Below are 27,111 nucleotides of genomic sequence, written 5' to 3'. Positions count from 1 at the left end.
TACCCACTATTCTGAATATTCTTTTAATATAAATATTCTTTTACTACAAAATACTATTCTTTTATTACAAATATATACAAATATATATACAAATAAAAATATATGTACATAAATGATATAAGCTATTATTTTTAGTCAGTGTTAAAATTTAAAAAGTATCATACTCTGAATCATTCTAAAACTTGCCAGTGATACAGATAAAAACATCTCCATGTGATTTTAACACAGATATAGCTGGTTTATTTTGACTTCTATTTAGACTTCCCTGATACTAATTACTATAATTTACTTAGCTGTTTCCTCTGAAGGTGGACTTTTAGGTTGTTTTCAGTTTTTGCTGTTACAACAGTGCCTCAGTGGCCAACCTTGTGTGAGCTAAGCTTCCTGGTTCTTCCTCACTCAACGGCATCTACCGCTCCCAGAGACTAGTACAGTGAAGTCATCATTGTTCACACATGCACATTCCAGTCCACTCTCCTTGGCTGCCAGGTTACATCAATGTTAGGCAAACCATTATCATTATATCAACAATTGCTGGACTTTTTCCTGACAGACCTCATGTATCTTCTGGCCTTTTCTCTCTCTCTCTTTTTTTTACTACTGAAATCGATGCTTTTTCTTATTGAATTGTGGGAATTTATTCTAGAATAGCAACTCTCAAGTATGGTCCAGGGACCATAGGAGACATTGATATTCTTTGAGTATGTGTATGTAACATCTGTGTAAGGTAGGATTTTCTTTACTCAATGGGTGGGGCAAAAGGACACAGAGTATATTTTAGTGTTATTATTTATTAATTTTTGTATAATTTTCAATATGAAAACCTGTAAACCTGGGGGGGGATTTCTTTCTCATTTGTAATGTTATTGATGTCTAATTTTATTTCACTCTTATTTTAAACAATTCTCTTTTTTTTCCTTGGGAATTCTTTCATTTATTTTAATGCCTGACTTTTCACCCCTACTTCACCTGCCCTGTCCCAGGACACAAGGAATGTTTTATTTGGCAAGTTTGGGGAGATTTAACTGACAAAACAGATAATCTATTTCTTGGATTAAGTCATCTAGACCATTTGGCTTTTATTCTAAGCATTCTACTCCAACTGCTAAGCTTTCCCCCCAAATTTTCATTAATAAATGTGGTATTTCGGCTCCTATTTGCTGTCCTTCTTTTTGAACACCGGTAGGAAGGCAAGGATTGTTTGGTGAACAACTAGACAGCAATTCTTTTGTTTTCATTTGCACTTTTTCTGTGTTTCCAAACTATGACATTTTAATATTCTATGGTTCTGAAAAATGTCATGCGTTGCTTATGCTTGGTCCATGGCTCCATATGAGTTACAGATATACATACAGACATATACATATGTACATTCAAATAGGTTTATGTCAAATTTAGAATAATTCTTACCAGTACTTTGTTTTATCAATTTCTGAAATTTTAGTAAAATGTCTCATTTTGCTATAAATTTGTAATTCTTATTTGCTCTTTCTTTTGATTTAAATGCATTGAGTGTATTTCTAGATTCACACAGGATCAGGATTGTTACAGGTGTACAAACAAGGAGCTCCTAATAGTGTCAACTTCCTTTAGCTCATAAAACTGGGAGGCATTCTCACAATATTGCATATCTATTAAGGGTGGCAAGATATTTCTCCCTCCAAATCTATAAAATTCAGAATCACGCCTTTAATTCATTTCTCAACCTTAAGTGAGAGCTTGGAAAATTTGCTTATTTAATAGAAAATTCAATATCTTGTGCTTTTATTTATTCACAAAAAACTAAAATGAGATTTCCTGAATTGTAGTTCTTACCATCACATGATTTTGTTTCCAACATCTGCTCTGGGCACAGGTGTTGATTCTCTAGCTCTTGTATAATCACCGCTCTGGAGCGGACCTGTATTCCGCCAAAGCCTAGGTCCTCACCATTCACACAGGTCAGCTGACACAGGCTCCATGGGGACCAATCCTTCAAATAACAGTCGCCTGCAAAACACAGGTGTGTACTTGATACCCTTACCCTACCCTTACCCATAAAGAATAGCCAGCCAGATAGTCATTTTATTTCTAATCCCACTGGAAATGTTTGCATGCATGCCAGTCATACATACTACTTGTACATTTAGATAAGTATTGGATATTTGCAAGTTTGTATGTAGCTTTATACGTTTATATTAATATTGTTGTCTTTTCTCAGTGTATGTTACTGGCATGGAATATGTGTTGTGAAACACTGTCAAATGTACACTCTCTCTTGAAGGAGTTTATCTGTACCATTCCCCTCCTCTTAAGAGATAACAAATATGTGATGAAAACCTACTACCACACTTGTCATTATTATTGAAAAGAGGTTTATTAAACACTTTGTATTATTCAAAGAAAATCTAGTTATACATAGAAGTTGTCTTCTAAATATTCATAATTTCAAAAAAGCTTGAAGTCCAAGTCTGAGGAAGCTGGTATTTATGCTTTATTCTTATTTCTTCCCAGGGGTGTGAAGGCGAGTCAGCCGAATGAGCAGCCGTAGTAGTGGCGATAACACACAGTGTTTCCTTGATCTACAATTTCACTCCACTTTCCCTTGTTGTTGATTATTGATTGAAGAAGAATATGCATGCAATATGCACATATCATAAACACACAGATAGCTGAGTTCTCACAACCTGATTATATACCCATGTAACCGACACCCAAATCAAGTAACAGAGCATTCTCAGAAACTCAGAAACCCCTCTCATGTTATGTGAAATAACATGTTATATGGAATAACACCATATGTATGTTTTATGTCTGGCTTCTTTCACTCATTGATGTTTGTGTGCTCCATCATGGACATATGTAGCTCTAACTCGTTCATTGTTATCACTGTAATTTACTTTCATTGTATCAATTACCAGTTTAGATATCCATTCTACTATTAATGGGCAGGTGGACAATTGCACCTTTTTCTTATCATGAACACTGCTGTTGTGAACATTTCAGTCTGAATCTCTTGGTGAAGTTATACACGTGTACTTCTATTGGGTACACACCCAGAGTGGGACCGCTGGGACACTGTGCACCATGTGTTCGACATCACCATCTTCAGCCACTGTGAGGACCGGGGAGGTTTAATGAAGGCGCCTCTCCCGTGTGCACATCCTTCCTTCAGGACTGACTGCTTGGTGATGCTGTGCGGAGGCTACAGTAAATGATGACAGACAAGCCCATGAGGGTTCTTATTTTAATTATTCCATCCATATCGCATGAATAATTCATATAGCCTCATGTTATGCTGAAGTTGTCTAATATTGGCAAAAAGTTGCCCGGATACCTGATTAATGAAAAAAACTTGTGCCAAGATTAAGAAATCCTAGAAATACATGAGTTATTGACTAGCACATACATACAATAGTAAAGTGGGGTAATTCCTGTAGGCTTTTATTATAGTGCCTCATTAATACTCTAATGTTATACTGTGGTGTAGAAAATTCTTGTAAGATTTGAAAGTGTTAAGGAAAAAAATACGGGTAAGAATTTTTAAGTAGTGTGATAACATCTTAGGAATATTTCTATTCCATAGGAAATGTTACTTCTGATTAACTCAATTTTTAATTATGCAGGAGAAATTATTAAAATTAAAAATTTTCTATAAACATGAATGTATATAACTGCACCTCAATGCTTGCAAACTACATAGAAATAAAACATGTCTTTCTACTAGTAAGCTTTATAAACTCTGTGCTTATGTCACTTGAAATAGTGTATTTTGTGATAAAACTCAATAAATTGTTTAATATGGTCTGTGAATTATATCATAATCACCACCAAATAATCCATGTCAGGCTTCAGAGGTTCAATAACAGCAAATGTGAGTGAGGCACTGCCTGGTACTAAACATACTTCTATATTCTGACTGTATAAACCATTGCAATGATAAATTACACCATGCCTGCCAAACATATGACAATTAAGTATATGAAATGCATTTCCTTCAGTATCTTATTCTTTAAGGCTTATTAGTTCACATACTGCTCACTTTCAAAGCCCATTATTGAAGGAAACTATCAGGAGAGGAACTGAAATGAATAGATGGTAATTTATAGGAGGAGAAGCACTTCCTCCCAGATTTGTAATCACTTTCATTAGAACAGTGTGTTTTCCTCGTTCTATGTTATTATCGGATATTGCAGTGTTCCTTTGCACCATTTACCACAGATTCTAATCTTATGTTTATTTTTGTCATTATTGGATTAGCAGCTCTTTATTCCATAACATGGTAAACTCACTGAGGACAGGGTAGGTTTGCTTCCCACTGCATCTCCCATCTTGAGCCCAGGGTCTAGCCTACAATAACACTTGATAAATCATCAGGTGGGTAATTGTGCTGCAGGAAGTATAATGAAAACTAATGGGGAGACTCCACAATAAAGCATAGGCCAATGCCTGGAAAGGATTCCAGTTCTGCTCAATGTTGGGAGCGTCACAATGATGCTGTTATTGGCACTGAAGATTGGTGTTGGACTAGGTAGGTCTTCCAGCTTTTACCTTGGGTCAACTTGTATTGACAATGTGGCCATTCCACACATCAGAGACCCAGGATTGAGTCCGTGGCCCCAGTCCTTGGACCTGCTGTCATAGCCTCAACCTCTGCCTGCTGTGATGCCAAGTGGCTTTATTAAATTAGATTGTGTGTTACGTCTGACCTGAAATCAGAACAGTTGGGGGAGCAGGAAATGGAACAGGAAAACTGCTGGATCAGGGAAAGGTCATTATTGGCAGGTGTGGGACTGTCTAAGAAGCAACACTTGGCCTCAGTCCAGAAAGTCAAATTTTAAAAAAAGATTATTTCTTAATAATCTTTCATCTACCTTTAGTAGATGAAAATATCAGTGTGTGCAAAAACTATTATTACAGGTGAATATACACAGTGGGAAATGCCCTCAAGGTCTAGCATATATCTCAAGGTATTAGGGGTTATTTTATTTACTGCTTTGTTCAATTTATTAAGTTCATCTTAAAAACAAACTATAGAAACTGTCATTATTATCACCTCAAATAGTTTACTTATTAAAGAACAAGTAATTTGATGAGTGAATGGGTGGAAGACCCATGTTGTCAAGTTTTCCAGCTTTGAGTAACTTAATTCCATTAAAATTTTTTAAAAATATATATTATCATCCTTAAAAATTTCTCATTATGTTCTTTTTGTATAGAGAGTCTATTTTATGCCCAGTCAGTATTTGTTTGCCAGATCCTTTTTATTTTTTGATGTCTTATTCAAAGTGAAACATTTCTTAAACAAGTGTGTTTTACTGTCATTATTATAAGTGAATAGGGAAAATTTTCCATTTGAGAATAAATTATAGGTAATTTGCTTTCAAGTTTGATCTCTTCTAGGCTGCTAATCAGCTGTTGTTTCCATGTCTTTCTCAAGGCCATAGGCTAATATTTGACATTGAGTTTATTTTGACCTTACATCTATCCTGAAGTTCTCTGAATCAAGTCCAAATTCTTCAATATTAGCTTATCACTGTCTTCTGATTAGTTTTTAAATATTTGACAGACAACATTTGCTTTCCACATTTTACTGCACACACTCTTCCCGTCCAACCTTGTGTCAGAGTGATTTATTTCAATATTTTCATCTGTAATGTAATTTTTCACTCTTGAATGATAATTTAGTTGGGAACAGAATTTTAGGTTGATGATTATTTTCCATCACATTTCAAATATCGTAATACACTACAGGACAATGGCTCAGTCAACTATGGACCACATATACAATAGTGGTCCCATGAGAGTTTAATGGAGCTGAATTTCCTGTAAGACATGGAAGGATATATAATTCAGGAGGAATTTCCCTGTTGTTTTCCCTGATGGGGGCAATATCTGTGGGGCTTCACAATATATTCCCTCTCACTCATAGCACCTCAAGTTTGAGAACACAGATCACACCCCAAGCAATCAGCTACGTGTTTCAGCCCAGAGGATCCTGTACTCCTGGTGCTATATATTCAGGGGGCACTACATCCCTCCCAGATCTAGCCTGATGGTCTTCAGAGTACACTGTTGTAAATTCTTATGGTCTTATATAAGGACACAGGTCCACGGCAGCTACCTTTAAACAAGGATCATGTGCCATTGATGCTTAGTAACAAGCTTTCTGTGGTAGTGTGGAGCCAATCTGTCCCTGTACTTTGGAAATATTTCCAGGTTGTAATAATGTAAAGCATAGATAAGTTGTACTTCTTCCACCAATTCAATGCCAGAGAGAGCCATTTGTGTAGATAAGGTCAACAGAACCAAGAACATATTTCCTATGTCAAAATATTTGAGTCTTCGGTTCCAGTCCCCTCCATGTTAAGGACCCTCTATTTTTATAAATACCACAGAGTTTCTTCATCCGACCACTGCCCCAACATGCAATAGCCAGAACCACATTGTCATGGCAGTCCCCTGTGATCCTTCATCTCTCCACCTATATGTCTTATTCCTTCTGACCCTTAGGCCACCATTCACTCCCCACGACAGCCACTACTATGGTGCCTATGCCTTGCCTGGTCAGTTTCTCCTCGATATTTCCAATCAATTCAGCCTACATGCCTGTTTATGGAGCAGCACTGACAACTACAATAATCTATGTCTGACCCTGTCCAAAGGAAGCAGGGAGAGGGCTTGTGGGACAGTGTTCATAAAGTCTACAGTCATGGAGAGTAATGTCCTAGGCCTTTACATTCGTTCACTGACTCACCCAGAGCAACTTCCAATCCTGCAAGTTCCATTTATGGCAAGTGCACTACACAAGTGTACCATTTTTAATCTTTTATACTGCACTTTTACTGTACCTCTCCATGTGTAGATACACAAACACCATTGTGTTATAATTTCCTCCAGCAACATGTTGCACAGGCTTATATAGCCTGGAAGCAATAGGCTGTATCATAGAGCCTGGGTACAGGCTCTGGGTGTGTAGAAGGCTGTGTCATCAAGGTTTGTGTAAGTGCTTGCTACGGTGTGCACATGACAAAATCTCCTAGTGATGCATTTCTCAGACTGTACTACTTTTGTTGACCCATGGCTGTATATCCCATTGTCTTTTGGATTTCACTGTAACTGAGAATTCTGCTATAATTCTAATTCTGTCTTCCAAAAGCAGGTAATCTGTTTATTTTTTCTAAATGCTTTAATAATTCTTTTTTTGGCATTTTCTATTGTAACTACAATGTATCTAGGTATGAATTCATTGTTGATTCTATGTTTTTTAAGACTTTATTTATTTATTTTTAGAGAGGGAAGGGAGGGGGAAAGAGAGAGAGAGAGAAACATCAATGTGCGGTTGCTGGGGGTCATGGCCTGCATCCCAGGCATGTGCCCTGACTGGGAATCGAACCTGCGACACTTTGGTTCGCAGCCCACGCTCAATCCACTGAGCTATGCTAGCCAGGTGTTGATTTTATTTAAGACCCAGAATAAGCTTCCATTATAAGGACTTCAATTTTTCTTTCGCTGGTTATGTTTAAATGACGCCTCTCATTTTCTGTTCTTTTTTTTTTTTTAAAGATTTTATTTATTTATTTTTAGAGATGGAAGGGAGGGAGATAGAGAGAGAGAGAGAGAAACATCAATGTGCGGTTGCTGGGGTTCATGGCCTGCAACCCAGGCATGTACCCTGGCTGGGAATCAAACCTGGGACACTTTGGTTCCCAGCCCGTGCTCAATCCACTGAGCTACACCAGCCAGGGCTCATTCTCTGTTCTTTTCTTCTAGACATCCTAAATAGGTGTATGTTGTATGCTCATTTTCTCAAACTTTCTTTCAGTCTTTCCCTGTCTAGCATGAGCCTCAGCCTTAATGGTCATCTTCTACAGGTGTTAAAACTTGTGTGTGTGTGTCACAGCAGCCACACGAGAGACCTGGATTCACCCCACCTGGCGGAGGAGGCGGTGCCCCCCATTCGTCCACACTGCAGTGTCCAGCTGTCAGCACAGGTATCACTGAACAAGAAGGCTGCTGACATCCCTTAACTTAGACCACGCATGCAATCCCTCTCCACCCCGGTCCTGGTAAGAATTGATCAAAATATAAATCATGTTTTGCTGTTGTTACCTGGGCAAGGCTGGGTGCAGGTTTCTTCCAAGACCACTTTTTTATTACCATCTATAATGGGCTCAACATCAGTACAGAATTCTTCATCCACCACTTTGCTGAAATCATCAGCTGACCCATCACTCACTACACAAGAAATGTTTCTTGTTCTGGTCCCTTCTCCACAATGGGCATCCTGGAATGAAGAAAGGCATAACTAATTAGGAAAAGAAAAATAATTCATTAGTGAGCTCATCACTTACAGTCATCTCTGCATCATTGATTTTGATTTATGAGCAGTTAAAGAAGCATTTGAAACCCTAGGGAAGTCCTATAGGGACCTACAATGAACAATTTATTTGTTTTCCAGCTAGAGACAAGCAAATACATTTTCATTAAAGTGAATCAGTCTCCAAATGATGTTTAAAATACAGGACAGGGAGAGCTTGTTATCAAAACTAATTAAACTAGTTATGAAATAGCTAGGCACTTAACATCTTGAAGAGGAAGCATGCCATGTATAAGCTCTGCAAAACAACTCTAAAACCAAGTGCCTGCATGTAAAGAATGCACATTTCCATAAAACTTCTTGAGATTTGGTACCTGCACTTGGCACGGAGACCACTGGCCATATTGCCACCGATAGCAGGGCTTTACTGGGCAAGGCTTGGACTGTTCCATCAGGGCTGGGCACGGCCTCCCATCACCCTGAAAGGGCTGGGTGACTGTTCGTCTTCGGATCATCTTTCCTTTAAGAGATACAAAGGGATGCAGCTTTCATGAGATGTTACAGTTGTGCAAGTATACATCATTGGGAGAGGGTACCACATGCAATTCTCCTGAGGAGATGCAAAGAACAAGTCAGTCTCAAATGTTTGGAGAGAAAGACACCTGTAGTCAATCTCGCTGAAGACTATCTGATGTGACTGAAAGCAAGAGGGACATTTTATTTCATGTTCTGTGACCATTCGCCTAATGCTAATTAAGGTACAAACTAACCTGTGAGGCCACATGTTTGCGAACACTCTGACCATGCGGACCACTCAGAAAGCTGGCAGTTGACAGGGCATTCCACCATGCAGGTTGTGTTCATCTGCCAGTTCTTCTCAAGGCCCAGCTGAAAGGACAGAGGCACATCCGTTTGTATGGACATGAAGGCATGGGAACCATGTGTGGTTGACAAAGAGGGAGGGAGAAAGGCAAAGATAGGAGTGGGGATGAGAGGAAAGGAGAGGAGAAAGAATAAGCAAGATGAGTAAAAGAATAGAAAGACATCTGGAAGACAAACGTGCAAACTGTTAAAAATATAAAGTCGATCAACACAGGAGAGTGGGAGCAAAGGGCACAGGATGAATGGAGGAGCCAATTTACTCAATATACTTCTATAATGTTGAACTTTTAAAATATGCAATAAATAAAAGTAGATTTAATCTCCAAATAGGTTGGGTTTCTCTAAGTGATGAATAAATAAGGGTAAGCGTGATTACTTTCCATTAGTTAAAAACCACGAATGTCATCAATATACAGATCTACAGTTGTATCTTTGGGATACTACTCATTTTTATATGTGCATATTAAACTGAAAAGCAAATGGGAGAAGTTTTAAAGACAAATTGCCACTCAAAACTAGTGCTATAATATATTAAAATAATATATCAGTTTTTAAGTATGCTATCTTTCTGAAAGAAAATCCAAATCACTAGAATTTTTGGTTATTAATATTATATATATAGTTTTTTAATTACAAATATTTTTCTTCTAAAACTATATCACAAGCTAACTGTGATATAATTCAGTTATTTTAGTGTTAGTCCCTCATCAAACAATGTTGTGCCCTTGTATTGACATTGAATTTCAATACTTACGTATTATTCTTTTAAATTACAAGATGACATTTCAAACTCATCTACTGCATATGAAAACATTTAAAAAGTCTGAGATACAAACTAGCATTGAAATAGAAAAATTTAAGAGCATGTTAGGAGAATATGATTTATTAAATTGGTAATCCTTGGGATTATCAAGAGCTTTTTTATTTTTGCATGAAATATAAGTTTATGGTATCTAATTTGTATATTGGAACATGGCAAAAGAAAAAGTTCTGAATTGCTGTTCTGGTTCAAGGACAGCTCTTGGCTCTAAGTTGTCCACTGAGAAAAGGTCAGGTTGATGACTTGTGCACTACACCTTCTTCATGGACTGCCACACATTCTCCGCCAGGACTGCTTGACAAAGGTGAGAGTATTTGATACGAATACTTTCACTTGTCACTATGTAAAGTCTCATAGTCACTGAAAGTCCCGAGAGGTTGGAGATTAAAGTCTTAAGGGGACATGATAAAAATAATGTGTTCTGTTTAGGTAGATAATAGCATCATAGAGAGAGGGTTGGAATCACAGAATTGAGTTACTATTAACTTATTTATCATAAAGGATGTCTGTTGACAGATATTCTGGGTATGCAGTTCTGAGACCTTTTAGCACTTTACTACTTTTTTCCCTTACATTTATTGTATCTCTTCTTTCATCTATCTATCTATCAATCACCTATCAACCATCTATCTATCACCACCATCTATCTAAGCACACGCTCAGGGGTCAAGGAATAGGAAAGGAGAAATCAATTACTAGGTATCATCGGGTGAGTAAATGTCTGAAAAACATCAAAGACAAAAATACTATATAAATACTGGATGGATTTAACCCCAATTATCCTCTTTGTTGGGTAGCAATGCCATCTTTCTTCTTGGCTGTCAGAGAAACAGCGAGAGTTATCTACTGCTGTTGCGCTGAATGCAGGGTTTACACATGTGTTAGTAGGCAGGCAATCACTCCATTGTTAAAAAGATAGCCAGCTTCTCTCAGGGCTATTATTCAATCCTACTGTATCCACAGGGATGGAGAAAATGGGATGAGTTGTTTAATCCAATTCCTGCAGAGAACAGTACTCCTCTCCCTGAAGCAGTGTTTGCAAGACTATTATGATTTAAATTCCTAATTGTCATTGCAGCATTCAAACATAAAAATATCTGTACATAGAGTACATTTATCTAATTTCCTGGATAGTTAAAATTAGTTATTTGTCAAGTTTTTATCCAAATTTTATTTAAGAAATGAAGGACCCTTTCTATAGCTTTGTGCTGGCTGCAGTCATATGAGCTATATGAAAATTGGTCTGATTGGGTCTGGCTTTCAAAAAGCTCTTACAGCTATCACTGTGTATTTCGCTCTGACTCAGGAGGGCATTAATATGTGAATTTGCAACAAAAGAGACATATTAATTGACTAGAAGCAGATCGCAGAAAGCTCTCCAGCCAGTGTATGACTATAATAATATTCATTAATAGTAATGTTATTGTTATAATGGGTATATTACTTCAATGTTATTAGTTTCAAAATTGATTCAGGTATAAAATTTCTAATTAAATCTAAAGTATGAATGGACTAAGTTATGGTACAGGATGATAATAAAATAAATTTATTAAGTAAACAACTTATCTTCAGCACATTTGGGAGCTGTGTTCACATGTTCACACAGACAGAGATATAAGGAACTTAAGTTAGGTCTACATGATAAAGATATCAAATGAATTAATATATTTTTATCTTAACCTTTCCCTCAGGGGTTGGAACAATTTACCATGGGCTTATAATAACCGCCAGGATATGCAAACAGAAGTCGTGGTCACCTTGTCTACTGAACCCTAATGAGGTTATAAGCTCTGACTGTGTGTTCTAGATCTCCTGAGGCTTCTGTTTATCTTGGTTCATGTTTAACCCAGTGGGTCTCAGATGCAGGAGGAGTTGAAACCTGTCAGGAGAGTGACGTACCCTTTTGATTTGGAAATCAGACAAAGTAATTCAAACACGAAGTGTAGCTTCATGAAAACTAAGAAAGGCCAACAACTGTTTCCTCCCAGTTCATAAGATCATATCTAGAAATGATGACATTACTTTTATAAAGTGAAGTATTACGAATTACAACTCTTTGTACCAGAAAGATACTAATGGCAGACTCCATTCCTTTGTTTGAATTTCTCTTATCCACACCCGAGTACTTGGACTCTCACAGCTGGGTATTAGATCTTAATATCAAAATCTGCTCCCAAACCACATGCGATCAATGTTTAGCAACAGAGAGAATGAATGATGGAGCTTGGCAGGTGTCCCAGGCAACACAAAATTCAAATGAAATTACAAAGATGATGAGTAGTCTGATTAAGATTTATTGCCCATATTCACCTTGATTACTTATTGTTTCCCAAGCATTTCTTTCAGAGAAGGATAATTAGCATACCTTTGGGTTCCAAGCAGAACAAAATACAGGAAATTATGTGCAGAAATCAGTAGGATTGGACAGTGTCTCTTTTCAAGAGGGTGCTTAACAGCCTCTGAATAGTGCAGAAAAACATCTGCTGGCAATGAGCTGCATGGAGCACAGGTCATCTGGCTCAGCATGAACTGAAATTATTAGGAAAGAAATTACTCACAAAGATATAACACAGCATCCCCTCACCTCTTCACAATATTTCAGGTCAACAGACTTGCCATCGCTTCGAACACAGTCCAGCATCCTTGTTTTAATGCCATTTCCACAAACTGCCTTTTCACTCAGCTGACATGTACTCCAATCTGAAAGGAAGGGAGCCCGTCAGACAGACGGCCACAGGAGACGCAGATTTCAGATGGAGCTCCATATTTAAATGGCCCAGATTCCGTATTTAATTCACAACTGCTTCTAAGCTGCACAATCATCCTACACGAAAAGAACAAGGGTCCCGGCTCTGAACATTTCAGGAGTCAAACAGAATCGCTGGGGTTGCACAGAACCACAGGGGTTATTCTGGAAGGCAGATGTCCATTTGACAATCCTGACAGCCAGTTGATGGTATTTTAAAAATGGCTTTGGCCTGTAGATCAAATGTCACTTAAAACTTTTTCTATAAAAGCAGAAATTTCAGTTTTAGCATTATTTTTGTTTTAGCAAAGTAATGATAATTTTAATGAATAGTATGTTAACTGCACTATGTTCAAACAAAACACTGTATGTCACTTACTTTCATATTTAAAATGTTTTAAAAGATGCATTTATTTCAAAATCACTGTGCTCATATTCCTTTAATTCTCTTATGTCATGTCTTTGTCAAAATAACTCTTTCATCTTCCTTTTTAGAGTAACATAGTTTATCTCAAAGAACCGTGATTTCCTTGTGTCATCAATGAAAACTAAAGAGAAGAGTCAAAAGAAACAAAAGCCAACCCGACTGCTGTGTATCACTGAACAGTTTCTGTAGTTTGTATCACTGGGGATATTACTTGAAAAAGTTCTAAAATAAGCTTCAGTGTTTCCCCATCATCCAAACCAACAAACTCTTCTTTCCTACAGTATGTGCCTTGATAGTAGGAGGTGAGGGTTAGGGAGAACAAAGAGAATTTATAATAAGCCTTCTTTTCCCTGAAAAAAATACTCATCTATCCATTTTTTATCTGTACCTTTGAGGGAGAGAAATATCAATATGTGGTTGTCTCTCACAAGCTCCCTACTGGAGACCTAGCACATAACCCAGGCACGTGCTCTGACTGGGAATCGAACTGGTAACCCTTTGGTTTGCAGGCCGGCACTCAATCCACTGAGCCACACCAGCCAGGGCAGAAAAGTATCTAATTTACACCTTCCCAAAGTGGGAGGATGTCTTCAATAGGATCAATTAGACTATTCACAATATACCATAGGGCTAATGTTTGTGTGATACTTTCATTATCTGTACCTTGATGTTTAAAATATATACTAAATATCTGTCACTTAATTCTTTCTGAGAGAGTAAGCAGTGTGTTCAAAAGGTGCACAGAGATGAACACGCGGCATGCTGCTGTGCTGACACACGGGCTTTGGCCTGTAGCTCTGTGAGGAGATAACCGTCCACGTACCTGTCACGTTATAATCGTAGTGGAAGCAGTTCCTGTTCAGGTTGCAGGGTTCCCTCTCAACAGCATCAGGGCAGACTCTTCCTTCTTCAGCGGGTTGTCTGATGGGATCCGCTGACCTTTGTCGGAAATTGCTTTGATTGCAAGGCTGACAGAGAATAACAGGATCCTCAGAAAGGTGAACACTCAGCCGCAGGAGGGCTGATGTGTTAGGAAGAGCACTGCAGCAGGAGTTAGCACGCGGGCCCACTGGCTAACCTGAACAATCTCATTACACTTCCATTTCTTCTATAAGATCAAAGTGTTGTGCGAGCTTCTGCTGTGCTATCTAGCTATAAGATGCGTAAGGATCTATGTGTCAAATATTAATAGATATATCACATCACATGTACTCAAACACATATGTATGGTAATATTAATTATTATGAATGAGTAATACAGAACTTTTCTATTATCTATCATCTAATATAGTCTCTGAGTACCACAAAAAACATTTTAAGAGTGGCTTTAAATAACTGCTGCTAGTGACTTTCACTTTCCTAGGCACACTTACATAGGCACAAAACACGACACTTAAACACACTGGCTTACAATCTCCTACAGGTACAGGCTTGTTCTGAAAGCATTTGGCTTCCAGGAACAGGAGCAGTAACTTCAAACTTGATGGTTGATGGCATTAGAAAATCATTTGCATACCCTTGTGAAACAGGTGATTCTTTACTACAATTTAAATGTATCCAAGTCAACTGCCAGCCCTGTGTGTGCTCCTGCTGTACCAGTTGGCTGCTAATCAGCACCTTTAATAATGTTAGCCCTGAGATAAAAATTTAATTTTTCCTTGAAAACATGCATTATAAATTCTTTGAAGCTGTCCTATATTGTATTTCAAAAAAAATTAATTTCACATTGCATGTGTTTTCCCTACGCCTTTGATGCCATTTGTGAAATGTGCAACTTCACAAAGGGGCCCAGGGGTAAATCCAATTTTCTACACCATCAGCCAGTTCCGTTTCAAATGACTCTCTTTCTAGGGTCCCAGGGAAGAGCCCCTACGGGCTGCTGAAATCCAGAAGCTTTGTGTGATTTGAAACTCTCCCCTGGCTTCCCAGGCCTGAAGAGACACAGAGCCAGTGTGTGGAAAGAGAGTCACAGATACACTGCTTTCTTCTCCCCACTCCCTCTCTTACCAGGATCTTTTGAGTTTTACTGTCCAAACTCCTGCTTGCAGGACCCCCACTGTGTGAAAGATTATTCCTACAATTTAAATAAAATGAACCGGGCAAAAAGCAAGGGACGACAATAACGTAACACCATTAAAGTGCCTTTACTAGAGCTTCATTCTTTGTCCCTTTACCTGGAGGGAGTCATTAAGACCACTGTAGTTTTTAACCTGCTGTGTGTTTATAAGCCCATCTGAAGGCATTTTGTGCTGGCAAGGAGGATGGTGGAGGGGTGTAAGCTTGCAAGAGGTCTCGCTGTTCTAGTGTGAGTCGAAATATTGCTGACTCTAAGTGTCACAATCACAGAATGAAGCAGTCAAGAAAATATACTTTGCTTTGGTAATTAATTTAGTAACTAATTTAGTAACTATGATTTTCTTAATAATATCCTTAAAGCTTTAGTGGTAAGGAGCTAAGCAAACTCTATATTAATAAATAGCCAATCATCTCACCAAAGTGCATCGAGTCCATGGTCCCCATTCGGATATCACACAATCCTCAGGGCATGGCAATTTGCACTCTCTGGAACCCAGGGGCATCTCTTCCGGGTCACAGAGGTAATCATCCACATGGTCAGAAGGGCCATCCGCTGTGTTCTGCATGCATCTAGAAGAAAACATACCTACCCATCAGTGAAGGAACCAGGATGATTAAAACAATGGTCAACCTGTAGAAGAGGTGTTTCATCTTAAGACATCATTCTGGGGTTGGCAGGAATGGGGTGGAAAGCACTGTATTTAATGAATACAATTCTTCAAACATGAACATATAAAATGATTACTACCTCCCATAAATACTTGTAGAGGTTTGGTATGATTTTAAAATTTAAGCTTATGGGTATCATCACAATTTTTTAACATCACGGCCACTGTATATATGTAAACTCTGTAGTCTTCCTCTGAAAGGAGAGGGTCATTTACTCGCATATATGATGCTGGACTGACGAGGAGTGGTCCAAAGAGATTTATAGAGCGGTTACAATTTTGGAATAAAATGCATTTTTTTTTCTTTTGAAGAAAATGGTGGGTTCTGTAGAGAAGGTAGATTCATATATGATGGAAGAGTAGGCACACTGAAATATATTAGTGAGGTTTCATAAAGTGCTTTTGAAAGTAGCCCATGGCATTTATCAAATGGTTTTGTCAAATAAAAAGGCATTTGCCCTCCCATCTGCTGATACTTTTTAAGGGCAGCAAGAAGTGAAAAGACAATTATAATATAGTAATAGCACAAATTATCTAAATGGGGTTGTTTGAACCCTCCTCTCTTGACCTTTTTATGGTTAGTTTTCTTTTTGACAGAACAAATTCAAACACTTTATCGCATTTCATTCTGGTGTAAGCAGTCATGAAGGACTCTTTACTCACCTCTTGGAAATCTCATTAATGTGGCCAGTACCAGACTTCATGCGTACCATACTTAACCTCTCCTGGCACTCTTCTAGTGTAAGAGAGAAACTTTATCGCTCATTTCTAACTTGAGAAGGGCAACCAGATTAATGGCATAGGAACAGAACTGCCTTGCCAGAGATGAAGAAGAAGGCTGGAGCTCTTAAGACCTCTCAAACCCACCAGGCCGTTTTAAACTGTTAGTTGAATTACAGCACTGGTCATTCCTGAAATCTTAACTCTTTTCAGGAGTTCTTCAAACAGCAGAGACACTATGTCTTCTCCTGTCTGCGCTGCAGAGTAACCTCCCTCTACAGTGCTGCCGGATTTAAGAGAAATGCTGTTTTCCCATGAGACGCATTCAGACCAGAAAACTGCTGTTGGCCGTGTCTGAATGAGGCTGTGCTCTCCTCTGCATTTTGTTGTAAACTGCATGAATGCATAAGAGAGTGATCACAAAAACAACCCACAAAGGTAGATATTTATTTGACTTCATTGTTGAAAGAGAAAATTAAATTATAAATGTCTTTGGGAGAACTTTAGTTCCTCAGGAAAAAAAAGTTCTACCTTCAATGGATTTTAGAGAATGATCTGCTGAGAGCAGCGTGGAGAGGACACGGAAGGAATGGGACAATGGGGCAGCTCGATGCTTGAAGTTGGCCTCGCTGCTGAGAAAAGACATCGTTCGTGGTAGGTACTGACACCATGTATAAGGGTTAACTTGCAAAGTTACCCATTGATTCGGAGTTAAGGGCGGATGGTCAAGGCTCTATTATGTAGTTATGTACATAAAACTTTATTTTCAAAGGCTTTTCTTTTCTTTTAATTTCTATTATAAAGGTGACATACGCATTTCAAGAAAATCAGAATAGTAAAAATTCACATGATTCAATCAGAGATAACCACTCTTAACAGTTTGTTATATTTAAATATATATTTTCATTTCATTAAACTCAAGAGCACTTTACCTGCTACTATATTATTTTTAAAAGTAATATAGACATCTTCTCATGTTGTTAAGTATTTTTCTAAGATATAAGTTTTAATAACTGCATTTGAATTCCAACACTTGAATGTGCCACAATTGCTAAAAACTCTTATGCTGACATTCAAATTATATATGCTGTATTTATTTTGTTTGGTATTAATGATTTTTTAAAATCACACTAGAATAGAAGATAAATATTTGGATCAAGTTTTAGGGCCAAAGGGAGGCCCTATAAGTTCATTTGCTTTTTTCAAATTCTTGGCCTTTTCCCCTTCCACATGAGAAGGAATTATGCTGTAAGAAAACTGATCTGTATCAGAAAAGGTAGTGTAGAATCAAGTTGAGGAGGCCAAAGGTGGGGCCAGAGGACCACCACGGGTATAACAGTAGGGGGCACATTGTCAGCAGAGAATTCAAAAGCAACAATAAAAATAACCAAATCACTCTGTTGTTTATTATCGCAACGTGCTGGTACTTAAAAAAAAATGCCAGTGGAAAAAACAACTCTTCCTACCAGGGCAAACCACTTTTATCACCCAATCTTTGAAATGTCATACCATTCTAAAAGGAGAAAGAACAAGATGGGATATATTGAATCCTGCTCTCTGAGATACTCATGTGTCCTAAAATGTCACCCAAGTCTTGCATCTAAGAAGGACGTTTTGACCTTAATTAGCCGAGGATAAGGTTAGGGAGGTACACAATCAGTAAAGAAACATCTGATCAGAGATCACAATCAATGCTGGTCTTCTGTTTTTGTATTTGCATTAAAGGTGTTTACTGAAAAAATAAGTCGATCTGAAAAGTTACTTAGTTTGGGATGTGTTTGGGAATATTGGAGAATACCTATTCACAGAGAAAGAAGAAACAACATGTACACAGATAGCTGAAGGAGAAGCAGAAAGAACCACAGTTCTCTATTATATCTTTTTTTTACTAACCGAAATGTCAATCTCATCAAATTCTGAATATTAGGAAAGTATTTTAAAATTGAAAGTGAAATTTTAAAATTTGAAGGACAAAGTCAAGAAACAGGACTTATTTTTTTCTTCCCTGTTTCCCTATCAACTCATTATATCCCCCTATTTTAAGCTACAAATGTTAATTGGTTCTACCTTCCTACTAGAGCATATTAAAAATATGAATCTTAAATTAATGAAAAGTTAGGTCATGGGTGAGAATGAACTTCTTCACAACATGCATGGCAAGTTCCGTATGTTTTTATACTTATCTTACTGTGTGTCATTCAGCTGTGTTAGGAGAAACTGGTATAGTTACAAAGAATGAAGACAGACTTGGGTTTGAATGCCAACTGTGTGCGCTAGATATGTGTTCCTGGTACGTTAGTATTTGTGAATCTACTCTATGAAGTGGAAATAATAAAAGTAGACTTGTGTCCCAGGTTCTAGAACCCTTAAGGATCCTCTGCAAAGGCTGTAGAGAAAAGTTAATGTCAAACTTTTATTAGGTGTTAGGGAATGTCCATAAATACAACAGGATTTCAGTGTGGAGAAACTTTCAGGGTTTAAAACAGTGGCAGGCATGTGAAAAGATCTTTTCAAAACAATGCAGGCTATCTGGGTACCGCAGAACAATACCCCTCGATAGAACTCTCTGTAATGACAGAAATTCTGTGCTGATATAATAGCCTCCAGCCACTGGTGGCTATTGAGCACTTGCAATGTGTCTGTTGTGACTGAGGAAACACATTTTTAATTTTATTTAATTTTAATTCGTTTAAATTAAAAGTGAAAATAGCTAAATGTGACTAGGGGCTATCCTACCGAACAGTGAGGCCACAGAAGAAGAAACGATAGGCATTAGCCAATGGGAAGCCTTCCTGGAAGATAGAAGTATTCAAAAGTTGGCCAGTTTTATATAAAGGACCAAGAGTTTATAACAGATTATCATTAAAATGCAGTTAGAAACCTATTTGGCTTGAAGGAAAAAATTATTAGGGTTAGAGAATCTGCACTGGTGCAGCCCAAACTCAATATGAGGCTCTTTCCTTGCAAGAAAAAGCACCTCGGAGTGAAGCTTCCTAAATCAGAAGGCGGAGTATGATAAACTGCTGCTTGAAGCAGATTCTTTTAGAGTTTTCCATGAACACAGATTCCCTAAAAATAGAGCTAAAGGCAGTTTATCAGGAGACTGGGAAGGAGTGAATGCTCACGTTGGCAGGTGGGAAACTGGGAAGTGGTGTGTGTTTTGCTCCTCTGGGACATTCGGCTTGGCCTCACCTCACTTTCCGGGTTTGCACGCCCTCTCCACAGTTATCCCGCGTGTTCACAAAGGTCACCTTGCAGACGCTCCAGGGCTCTGCGACCCATAAGTACTGGTTGCAGTCACTCTGGCAGGGAACGACCTCATACACCTGAAACACACACAGTTTGCAGTGATGTCCTCTCAGGCCCCTGATGAGAGTGCCTGGGAAGACTTGACATCATAATAATCATTATATTCTTATTTTAGCTACTTTTATTTCTCTCCATTGTTATTTGAAATTTCTTGAGAGTTCTAGTACTCAAAAGGGCAGAACTGGCTGCCTTGTATTCTGTTGCTCCTTATGTTGCAGTTGTAGATCTGGCCTGCTGGACCCCACTTGGTACGTGACCTGCTTCCCTGGAGTGACCCTTACTGAGACAGCACAGAGCCTTGGGCCTGGGATGGAGGGGATGACAGATGGCCAGAAGGCACACAGGATAAGCTGACTGCAAAAATGCCCTCATCTCAGCTCCTCCTGACCCAAGAATGAAGAACTAGCCTTGTTTATCTCCCTTAGAACCGCTTGTCTCCTTGCAGAAGTGGAAGCCACTGTTCTGCACATGCAGTTGATTAAGGTTTGACGGCTATATGACCTTCCTGGGGTGGTGGAAGGGAGAAGTCCGCCATCTTGGCCCCCACAGGTGCTAAAGCAGTTGCTAAGCAACCAGAGAGCAGAAGGAAGTAGCTTGACATGGAAAATTTCTCAAATCTGCCTTTTGCAAAAAGCTCACCTTTGTGCACAAGCCTGCCTTGTTTCCAGCTTATGAGTGACCAAGCAGAGCCAATGCCCTGCCTGAGTCAGTTCAGAAGACCTTCCTTTCCTCTGTGCTGCCTCCCTTGTGCTGGAGCTTTAGCTTAATAAAATTTGTCCAGAAGTGTTTCTGGTAGTTCCTCTTGATTTCTAACTTGGGGAACCCAAAGACCACAGACACCACAACATTACCACAAAGTACTGTAATTTTCTGGGCTTTTGGCCTTGTTTACAGTTTTGAGTGTCTTCAATACTTACCCCAGGGTACTCATATGTTAGGCAATCAATAGAGACTTGGTAGATGAATGAATGAATGAATGAATGAATTAAATAAGTGTATAAAGTAGCTATTTTCTTTTTTTAAAAAAAGATTTTTTTAATTTATTTATTTATTTATTTAGAGAGGGAAGGGAGGGAGAAAGAGAGAGGGAAACATCAATGTGTGGTTTCTGGGGGTCGTGGCCTGCAACCCAGGGATGTGCCCTGACTGGGAATCGAACCTGGGACACTTTGGTTTGCAGCCCGCGCTCAATCCACTGAGCTACGCCAGCCAGGGCAAATAGATATTTTCAAATAAATATAATTGGGTTTTAAAAAATACATATGTATAATAATGAAAATATATCTGTATGTTTCATATTTGAAGTTAAATTAAAATATCAATACATGAAATAAAGACATCTTTAAACAGACCCTCAGTCATTTAGGGCTTGGAACCCAGGTGTGGAGTTGTTCTCCTATTACATAGCTACAGCCTAAAGCACCGAGGGCCACTCCAAACAAAGCACATTGTTTGTGTGCAGGCATCCACTTCCACCCCAAGTTCAAGGTGGTTTGTTTAGTGTTGGGATTTTTGGAACAATGAACAATTATGTTCTTTTCTCGATGAGACTAATGACTAAATAAAAGAAATAAATAGACCATAACCCACCGCAACAAAGCTGACTCAACTAGTATAGAAAAATGTTTTTAAAAATCATTTCAAAATCTATATTTTTATTTATTTTATTTTTATCCTATTCCTGATTTCACACACACTGTAGCACATGAGTGTCTTGTGTAACTAATTACAGAAGATATAGATTTATTCAGTCCTGTGGACTATTCCCTCATGTAATGTTTAGTGGCCTAAGCACCCAAGTGACAGAGTAAACTTATTCCAAATAATAATAAAAATATGCATTGTTAGAGTAAGAATCTATACCTATTGTCAGATGTGATCACATTCACATTGGTGCTATTTAAAATGTGACATTTTTACTGTGTAAAACATTATGTTACAACTTGTGGGGAAGGGAAAAATTGAAGGGGAAATGCCGTCTTTCCTAATCCTTTGATGGCCTGCATTTGAGTCTCTGACACTGGAGTGAATACAGATCAGTTCAGAGCATCCTCCTGCTGCCCACTTTCAGTGCTCCTGTACCTATGCTCCCCCTCCGAGAAGAAGCATGAGATCCTTAGTAGCAGGTGTCATTGCCCTGTCAAGGCGTGAGAAGTAAAGCTTCTTCCCCACTCTGCACCTGGGGCCCTGATTCCACATAGAATGAGAAAACACAGGTAGCACACAAGGGAATAAACAGAGAACAACTTCAGAACATAAGTTTTATGGAAAATATGATAGTTTCTCCATGTGAAAGACAGAAGAGCATTGTAGGGACAAACACATCCTCTAAAACCAGTGGTAAAACTGAAAACAAGCAGTACAGCCCTGAGGTCGGGGAGTTCTTACCTGTGCCTGGAGTGGTTGTATTCCACAGCAATCAGGAACAGGGAGGGAAACAAAGACAAGTAGAGTGTCAGCATATTTAATGAGAAAAACTTATGTACCAAGTTTCAAATATTGTTATCCCTATTGAAAAGCCTATTTTTCTGGTAAATAATTAGAACATGTTTATTAGGCCTTGGGAAAGAAAGTCCAACTTATTATTTAAAGTTCAGAGACACAAATAACTACTGCAGTCAGCAGAGTCAAGGAAAGTATTAGATAGTGGGATGAAGATGGACCTCAAAATACTTACCATGGGGAATTGATACATAACTTCAAATGTCTTGTTGATTAAGATTGCGAAGGGGCTCTCTATCTATAGGTAAATTGATTGAAAAGTCTATCCATCTTCATCCATTCATCTACATTTCTTAAGAAATGAGGATTTGCTTCCTCAGTTGGAAAACAGAACCTCAAATACCATTTTCAAGTCAAAGCACTGCCAATTGTATTGAGGAATGTATAATTGTGAAAAATATATGTGATTTATAGTTTCTGACTATAACACAGACCACTGCATAGTCTTTGCTTTTCTAAGATTTTACTAACACGTGAATCCTGAAAAGTTTTTTTTTTAAATGTAGAACATTTATGCTCCAAGTCAAACATTCAGGAATGTATTATTTCTTGTTTTAGCTCTGACTTTTTAGTTGCTAATAACACCAAGAAGCTGGTAACCAGTACCCAGATGTCTCTATCAAACACTGCATTAGATGATATTAGGGTTCCAAAGGGACAGAGAAATGGCTTAGGGGACAGACTTTCATAGCAAAGACATCTTGGCACAGGGTCTTGAATCTTTGCAAGTTCACTATTAAAGATAAGTTCTTTTTGTTAGAACCATGGATGAAAATGTATTATAATTTAGACTTACTATTAGAAATACAAGATTTCAAAACTTACAGGAAAATATTGGTTTGTATCACAAACATTACACTAGAATGATTCTGCTTCATTAGGATCATGGAACTGAAGTTTCTTCTTTGGAAACGTCCCCCAGGGCAGGGAAACTTGATTGCCAATAGATGGCAGCAGTGTCGTGTATTACTCACTTCCAGCTGAACTTCAGGGCAAGTTCAGCTACTTGGGGAAAAGTCAAATTTCCTTCAGAGTACTTTCTATGGAATTTAAGCCCACACTTTCTTCACCCTAATTTCTTTATTCAAAAGCCCTTTTTATTTTCTCTACAATAAAGGTCATAACTTCACTGTTATGAACAAATGTAGGTTAATTTGGGAAGGAAATTTTGTGTACTGGTAAGTAGTGTTTTTGGAGATTAAAATTAGTCTATGTATGAAGAAAATATATTTACACATTTAAGGTTGGTTCCTATATATGACTTGATTCATTTGCTTGTGACTTGGATTTAAATACATATCTTAATTTCTACACGTACTATATGAAATTCATTCTCTGTTAATTCACACACAGGCCAAACATAACAGTAATTGTTTAATGCATTATATTACATTAGCCTTTTACTTCATATTTCTAGTAGAACACAGGTAACAGCTATCAACAGCAACTAATAAAGCACATCTGAAGTCAAATCAAGTTCAAACTAAGATGAAAAAGGCCAGTGACTAAATTGACAGATAAAATACAGTGACTTTGAGGCCATCTTTAAATTTTTAAACATATTTTGCATCAACCAAATTTAAATTAATGCACAGCATATATTTTCTAAGACCTGAATCTGTATACTTTATTTGATTTTAATTTGTGCAGTTGCTAATTGAGGTGCATTTTCTGAGAGACCAGGGGAACTCCAAGTGTGAGACGATCTTGCTGTTGACACGTTAGATCTAATTTTATGACAGGTTAAATACCTTGACATTATTTCCAAGGTAAGTTTTGTTTTATTTCTATTGAATTATATTCATATGCATTTATATGCAGGGTACTAAATCTCTTGAGAATACAGAAGTGATATATCTGACTTGGGATTTTAATAAAATACATGTATTGAACCCGGCATTCTGAAGATAAAATGGGTCAGATTTCTAATTCAGGAGTTATTATTTACTTCTGTACATTTGGGGAAAAAAAAAACAGATCACTATCAATCTAAACCACACTACTTCATTATTCTGAATGGTAGAAGATACCTGGTTGACATGGTCCAGTTTGGGGCAAGGTCTTCCTCCGTTATACGGTTTTTCACGAAGCCATTTAGACCGAACCTTCACGCCACTCCCGCAGGACTTACTGCAGCGGGACCAGTTGGACCACTCACTGAGCTTGCAGTCAGAGGGGCAGGGGATGATGCAGGCTTCTTCAATATAACCTGAGTGGAAGAAAAAGAGATGGGAGCTATCTCCTCCAAATGCCACCTGCCCTCTACCACCCACCATTTGAGCTCATTAAGAAGGTCCAAGTTTGATGCAACAGCAACGTGCAAATGCAGAGGTGACTCTGTCGTTAAGGATTCAAATTAAATTTTGCAGGGAAATGACACATACATACAGCAACTCTGTTAAAATAACAGCCGAGCAGCTGCCATATGATCAGCTTAGGATTCACACTCACCATATTTTAACATTTCTGATGCTCTGACAGCTCGTGTTTAATTGACAATAACCTGTCTGCTGCCATATCATTCTCGTTTTGCCAGAATGATTCATTAAAAAAATTATAACAGTTTTCTACAAAATCCTATCGTTAGTGTCACACAAGTTCAGTTCCTGAGTCCAGTCAATGTTCTTCCTCAAGAAGAAAGCCAGACCCTTTCAATTACTATCCAAAGGGAACCATTTAACTTAGCACTTTATGTTTCCCCCTTCTTAGAAAATCAAGTCTGTAGAAGAAAAATGAAGGGTGTTAAGTAAATAATGTCTCCTATTTTTATAGTGCTGTCAATTTTAAAGTACCTTCACATCTTACATTCATTTGATTCACTTGAAAATCTTATAAACGTATCGGGCTATTATTGATATTCCACCCAAAGGCAGGGAAATAATTAACAAGTGCAAGTTCATACAGTGAGGTGTGAGGAAAGGTTTTCTGAGGTCTAGTCCAGTATTCATTCCATCAAATCACACAGCCAATTAACTTAACAACCTACAGGTTAGTTTGGAGAAATGGGAACATTTCCCTTGAATAGTCCCATACTGCCAACTTGACATTTCACTACATCAGTTTATCACAATTGTTCTCAAGGCAAATATGTAAGAAAAGTGAAATTCCTTGGGTCGAGAATCAGATGTTGCCCTGGCTGGTGTGGCTCAGTGGACTGGGCGTCGGCCTGAGAACCAAAGGATCACCAGTTCCATTCCCAGGGCCCGTGTCTAGGTTGCAGGCCAGGTCCCCAGTAGGGGGCACATGTGAGGCAACCACACATTGATGTTTCTCTCCTTTGTCCTTCCCTTACCCTCTGTCTAAAAATAAATAAACAAAGTATCTTAAAAAAAAGAATCAGATGTTGTGCTCTGTAATACTCTTGACTGTGAAGAGTAGTTGTTTTTGGTGCAAGAAAACACTTTGCCTTACCATTTTACATCAACATGAAGGACTCCATTTTGAAAATGATTATGATATAAACAATTTGTACTAGGCACTCTAAGTAGAGTTTTAAAAATTTTATTGAGATGTAATTCATGTATCATAAAAGTTCACTCACATTTTCACACTGGTAATGTATTCACTGAGTTATACAAACATCACCACCATCTAATTTCAGAACATTTTCATCACCACAAAAAGAAATCCTTAGCATCTGCTTCCCATTTTCCCTTCCCTATGCCCTGGTCACCACTCATCATGTTTATGTCCCTAAGAATTTGTCTATTCTAGATATTTCATAAAATGAAATCAAACCCTACATGGTCTTTGGTGATCGGCTTCTTTCACTTACAATATTTTCAGGGTTTGTCTATGTTTTAGCATGAGTCAGTACTTCATTCCTTTTTCTGACTAAATAGTATTCCATGATATAGATAAATCATATTTTGCTTATTTGCTCATCAGTTGATGAATATTTCAGTTGTTTCCACATTTCGTATATTATAAATAATGCTGTTGGGAACATTTGTATAGAAGGTTCTGAGTGAGAATGTTTTCAGTTTTTTTGGATATCCATATCCAGGAATGAAACGACGGGTCATATAATAACTCTGTATTTTACTCTTTGAGGAAGTGCCAAACTGTTTTCCAAAGTTACTGCACCATTTTATAGTATCAATAGCAAGGTATATGTGCCCCAATTTCTACATCTGTTAAAACATCTTATTTTTTAAAATTTTAATGTCCTTTGAAAAACAAAAGTTTTCAATACTAATCCTACTTATCTATTTTTTTGGTTGTTTAATCTTTGATGACATATCTTGTTAATCATTACCTACTTCAAGGTCATGAAGATTTACACCTATATTTTCTTCTGAGCTCTATAGTTTTAGCTCTTATATTTAGTTATAAGATTCAGTTAATTTTGTATATAATAAAAGTTAGGGGTCCAACTTCATTCTTTTGTATGTGATTATCAAGTTTTCCCAGACTCAGTTGTTGAAAAGACTATTCTTTCTACACTGAATTGTTTTGGCATCTTGTTGAAAATCAATTGAGCATAAGCATAAGGGTTTATATCTGGATTCTAAATGTCATTCTATTGATCTCTATGCTGGTATAACACTGTATTGATTACCATAAAACTTTGTAAGTTTTGAAATCAGGAAGTATGAGTTCTCCTATGTCGCTCTTCTTTTTAAAGGTAAATTTGGCTCTTTTGTGTCCCTTGTATTCCTG

General features: G+C 37.8%; 1 protein-coding gene across 3 annotated transcripts in view; it reads right to left on the bottom strand.

Annotated features, from left to right (window-relative positions):
* The window catches only part of THSD7A (thrombospondin type 1 domain containing 7A), a 349,815-nt gene that overhangs the window by 12,827 nt on the left and 309,877 nt on the right, over positions 1-27,111 (bottom strand). Inside the window, exons 14-23 of one of the 3 annotated variants that reach the window (XM_028525671.2) lie at positions 24,480-24,658; positions 22,336-22,341; positions 19,831-19,964; positions 15,667-15,820; positions 13,998-14,142; positions 12,586-12,701; positions 9,070-9,187; positions 8,674-8,819; positions 8,092-8,266; positions 1,816-1,989 (exon numbers count right to left, since the gene is read on the bottom strand). In XM_028525671.2, the coding sequence (XP_028381472.2) occupies positions 1,816-1,989; positions 8,092-8,266; positions 8,674-8,819; positions 9,070-9,187; positions 12,586-12,701; positions 13,998-14,142; positions 15,667-15,820; positions 19,831-19,964; positions 22,336-22,341; positions 24,480-24,658 (1,347 nt within the window). Of the gene's footprint in view, positions 1-1,815; positions 1,990-5,536; positions 5,806-8,091; positions 8,267-8,673; positions 8,820-9,069; positions 9,188-12,585; positions 12,702-13,997; positions 14,143-15,666; positions 15,821-19,830; positions 19,965-22,335; positions 22,342-24,479; positions 24,659-27,111 lie in introns of those variants that run through there. The other 2 variants (XM_036010570.1, XM_036010569.1) reach the window with 2 other exon arrangements.

Source organism: Phyllostomus discolor, chromosome 10 (assembly GCF_004126475.2).
Source record: "Phyllostomus discolor isolate MPI-MPIP mPhyDis1 chromosome 10, mPhyDis1.pri.v3, whole genome shotgun sequence".
NCBI lineage: Eukaryota > Metazoa > Chordata > Mammalia > Chiroptera > Phyllostomidae > Phyllostomus > Phyllostomus discolor.
Note: the sequence above shows the minus strand (reverse complement) of the source record. Positions and strands in the feature narration are given on the sequence as shown.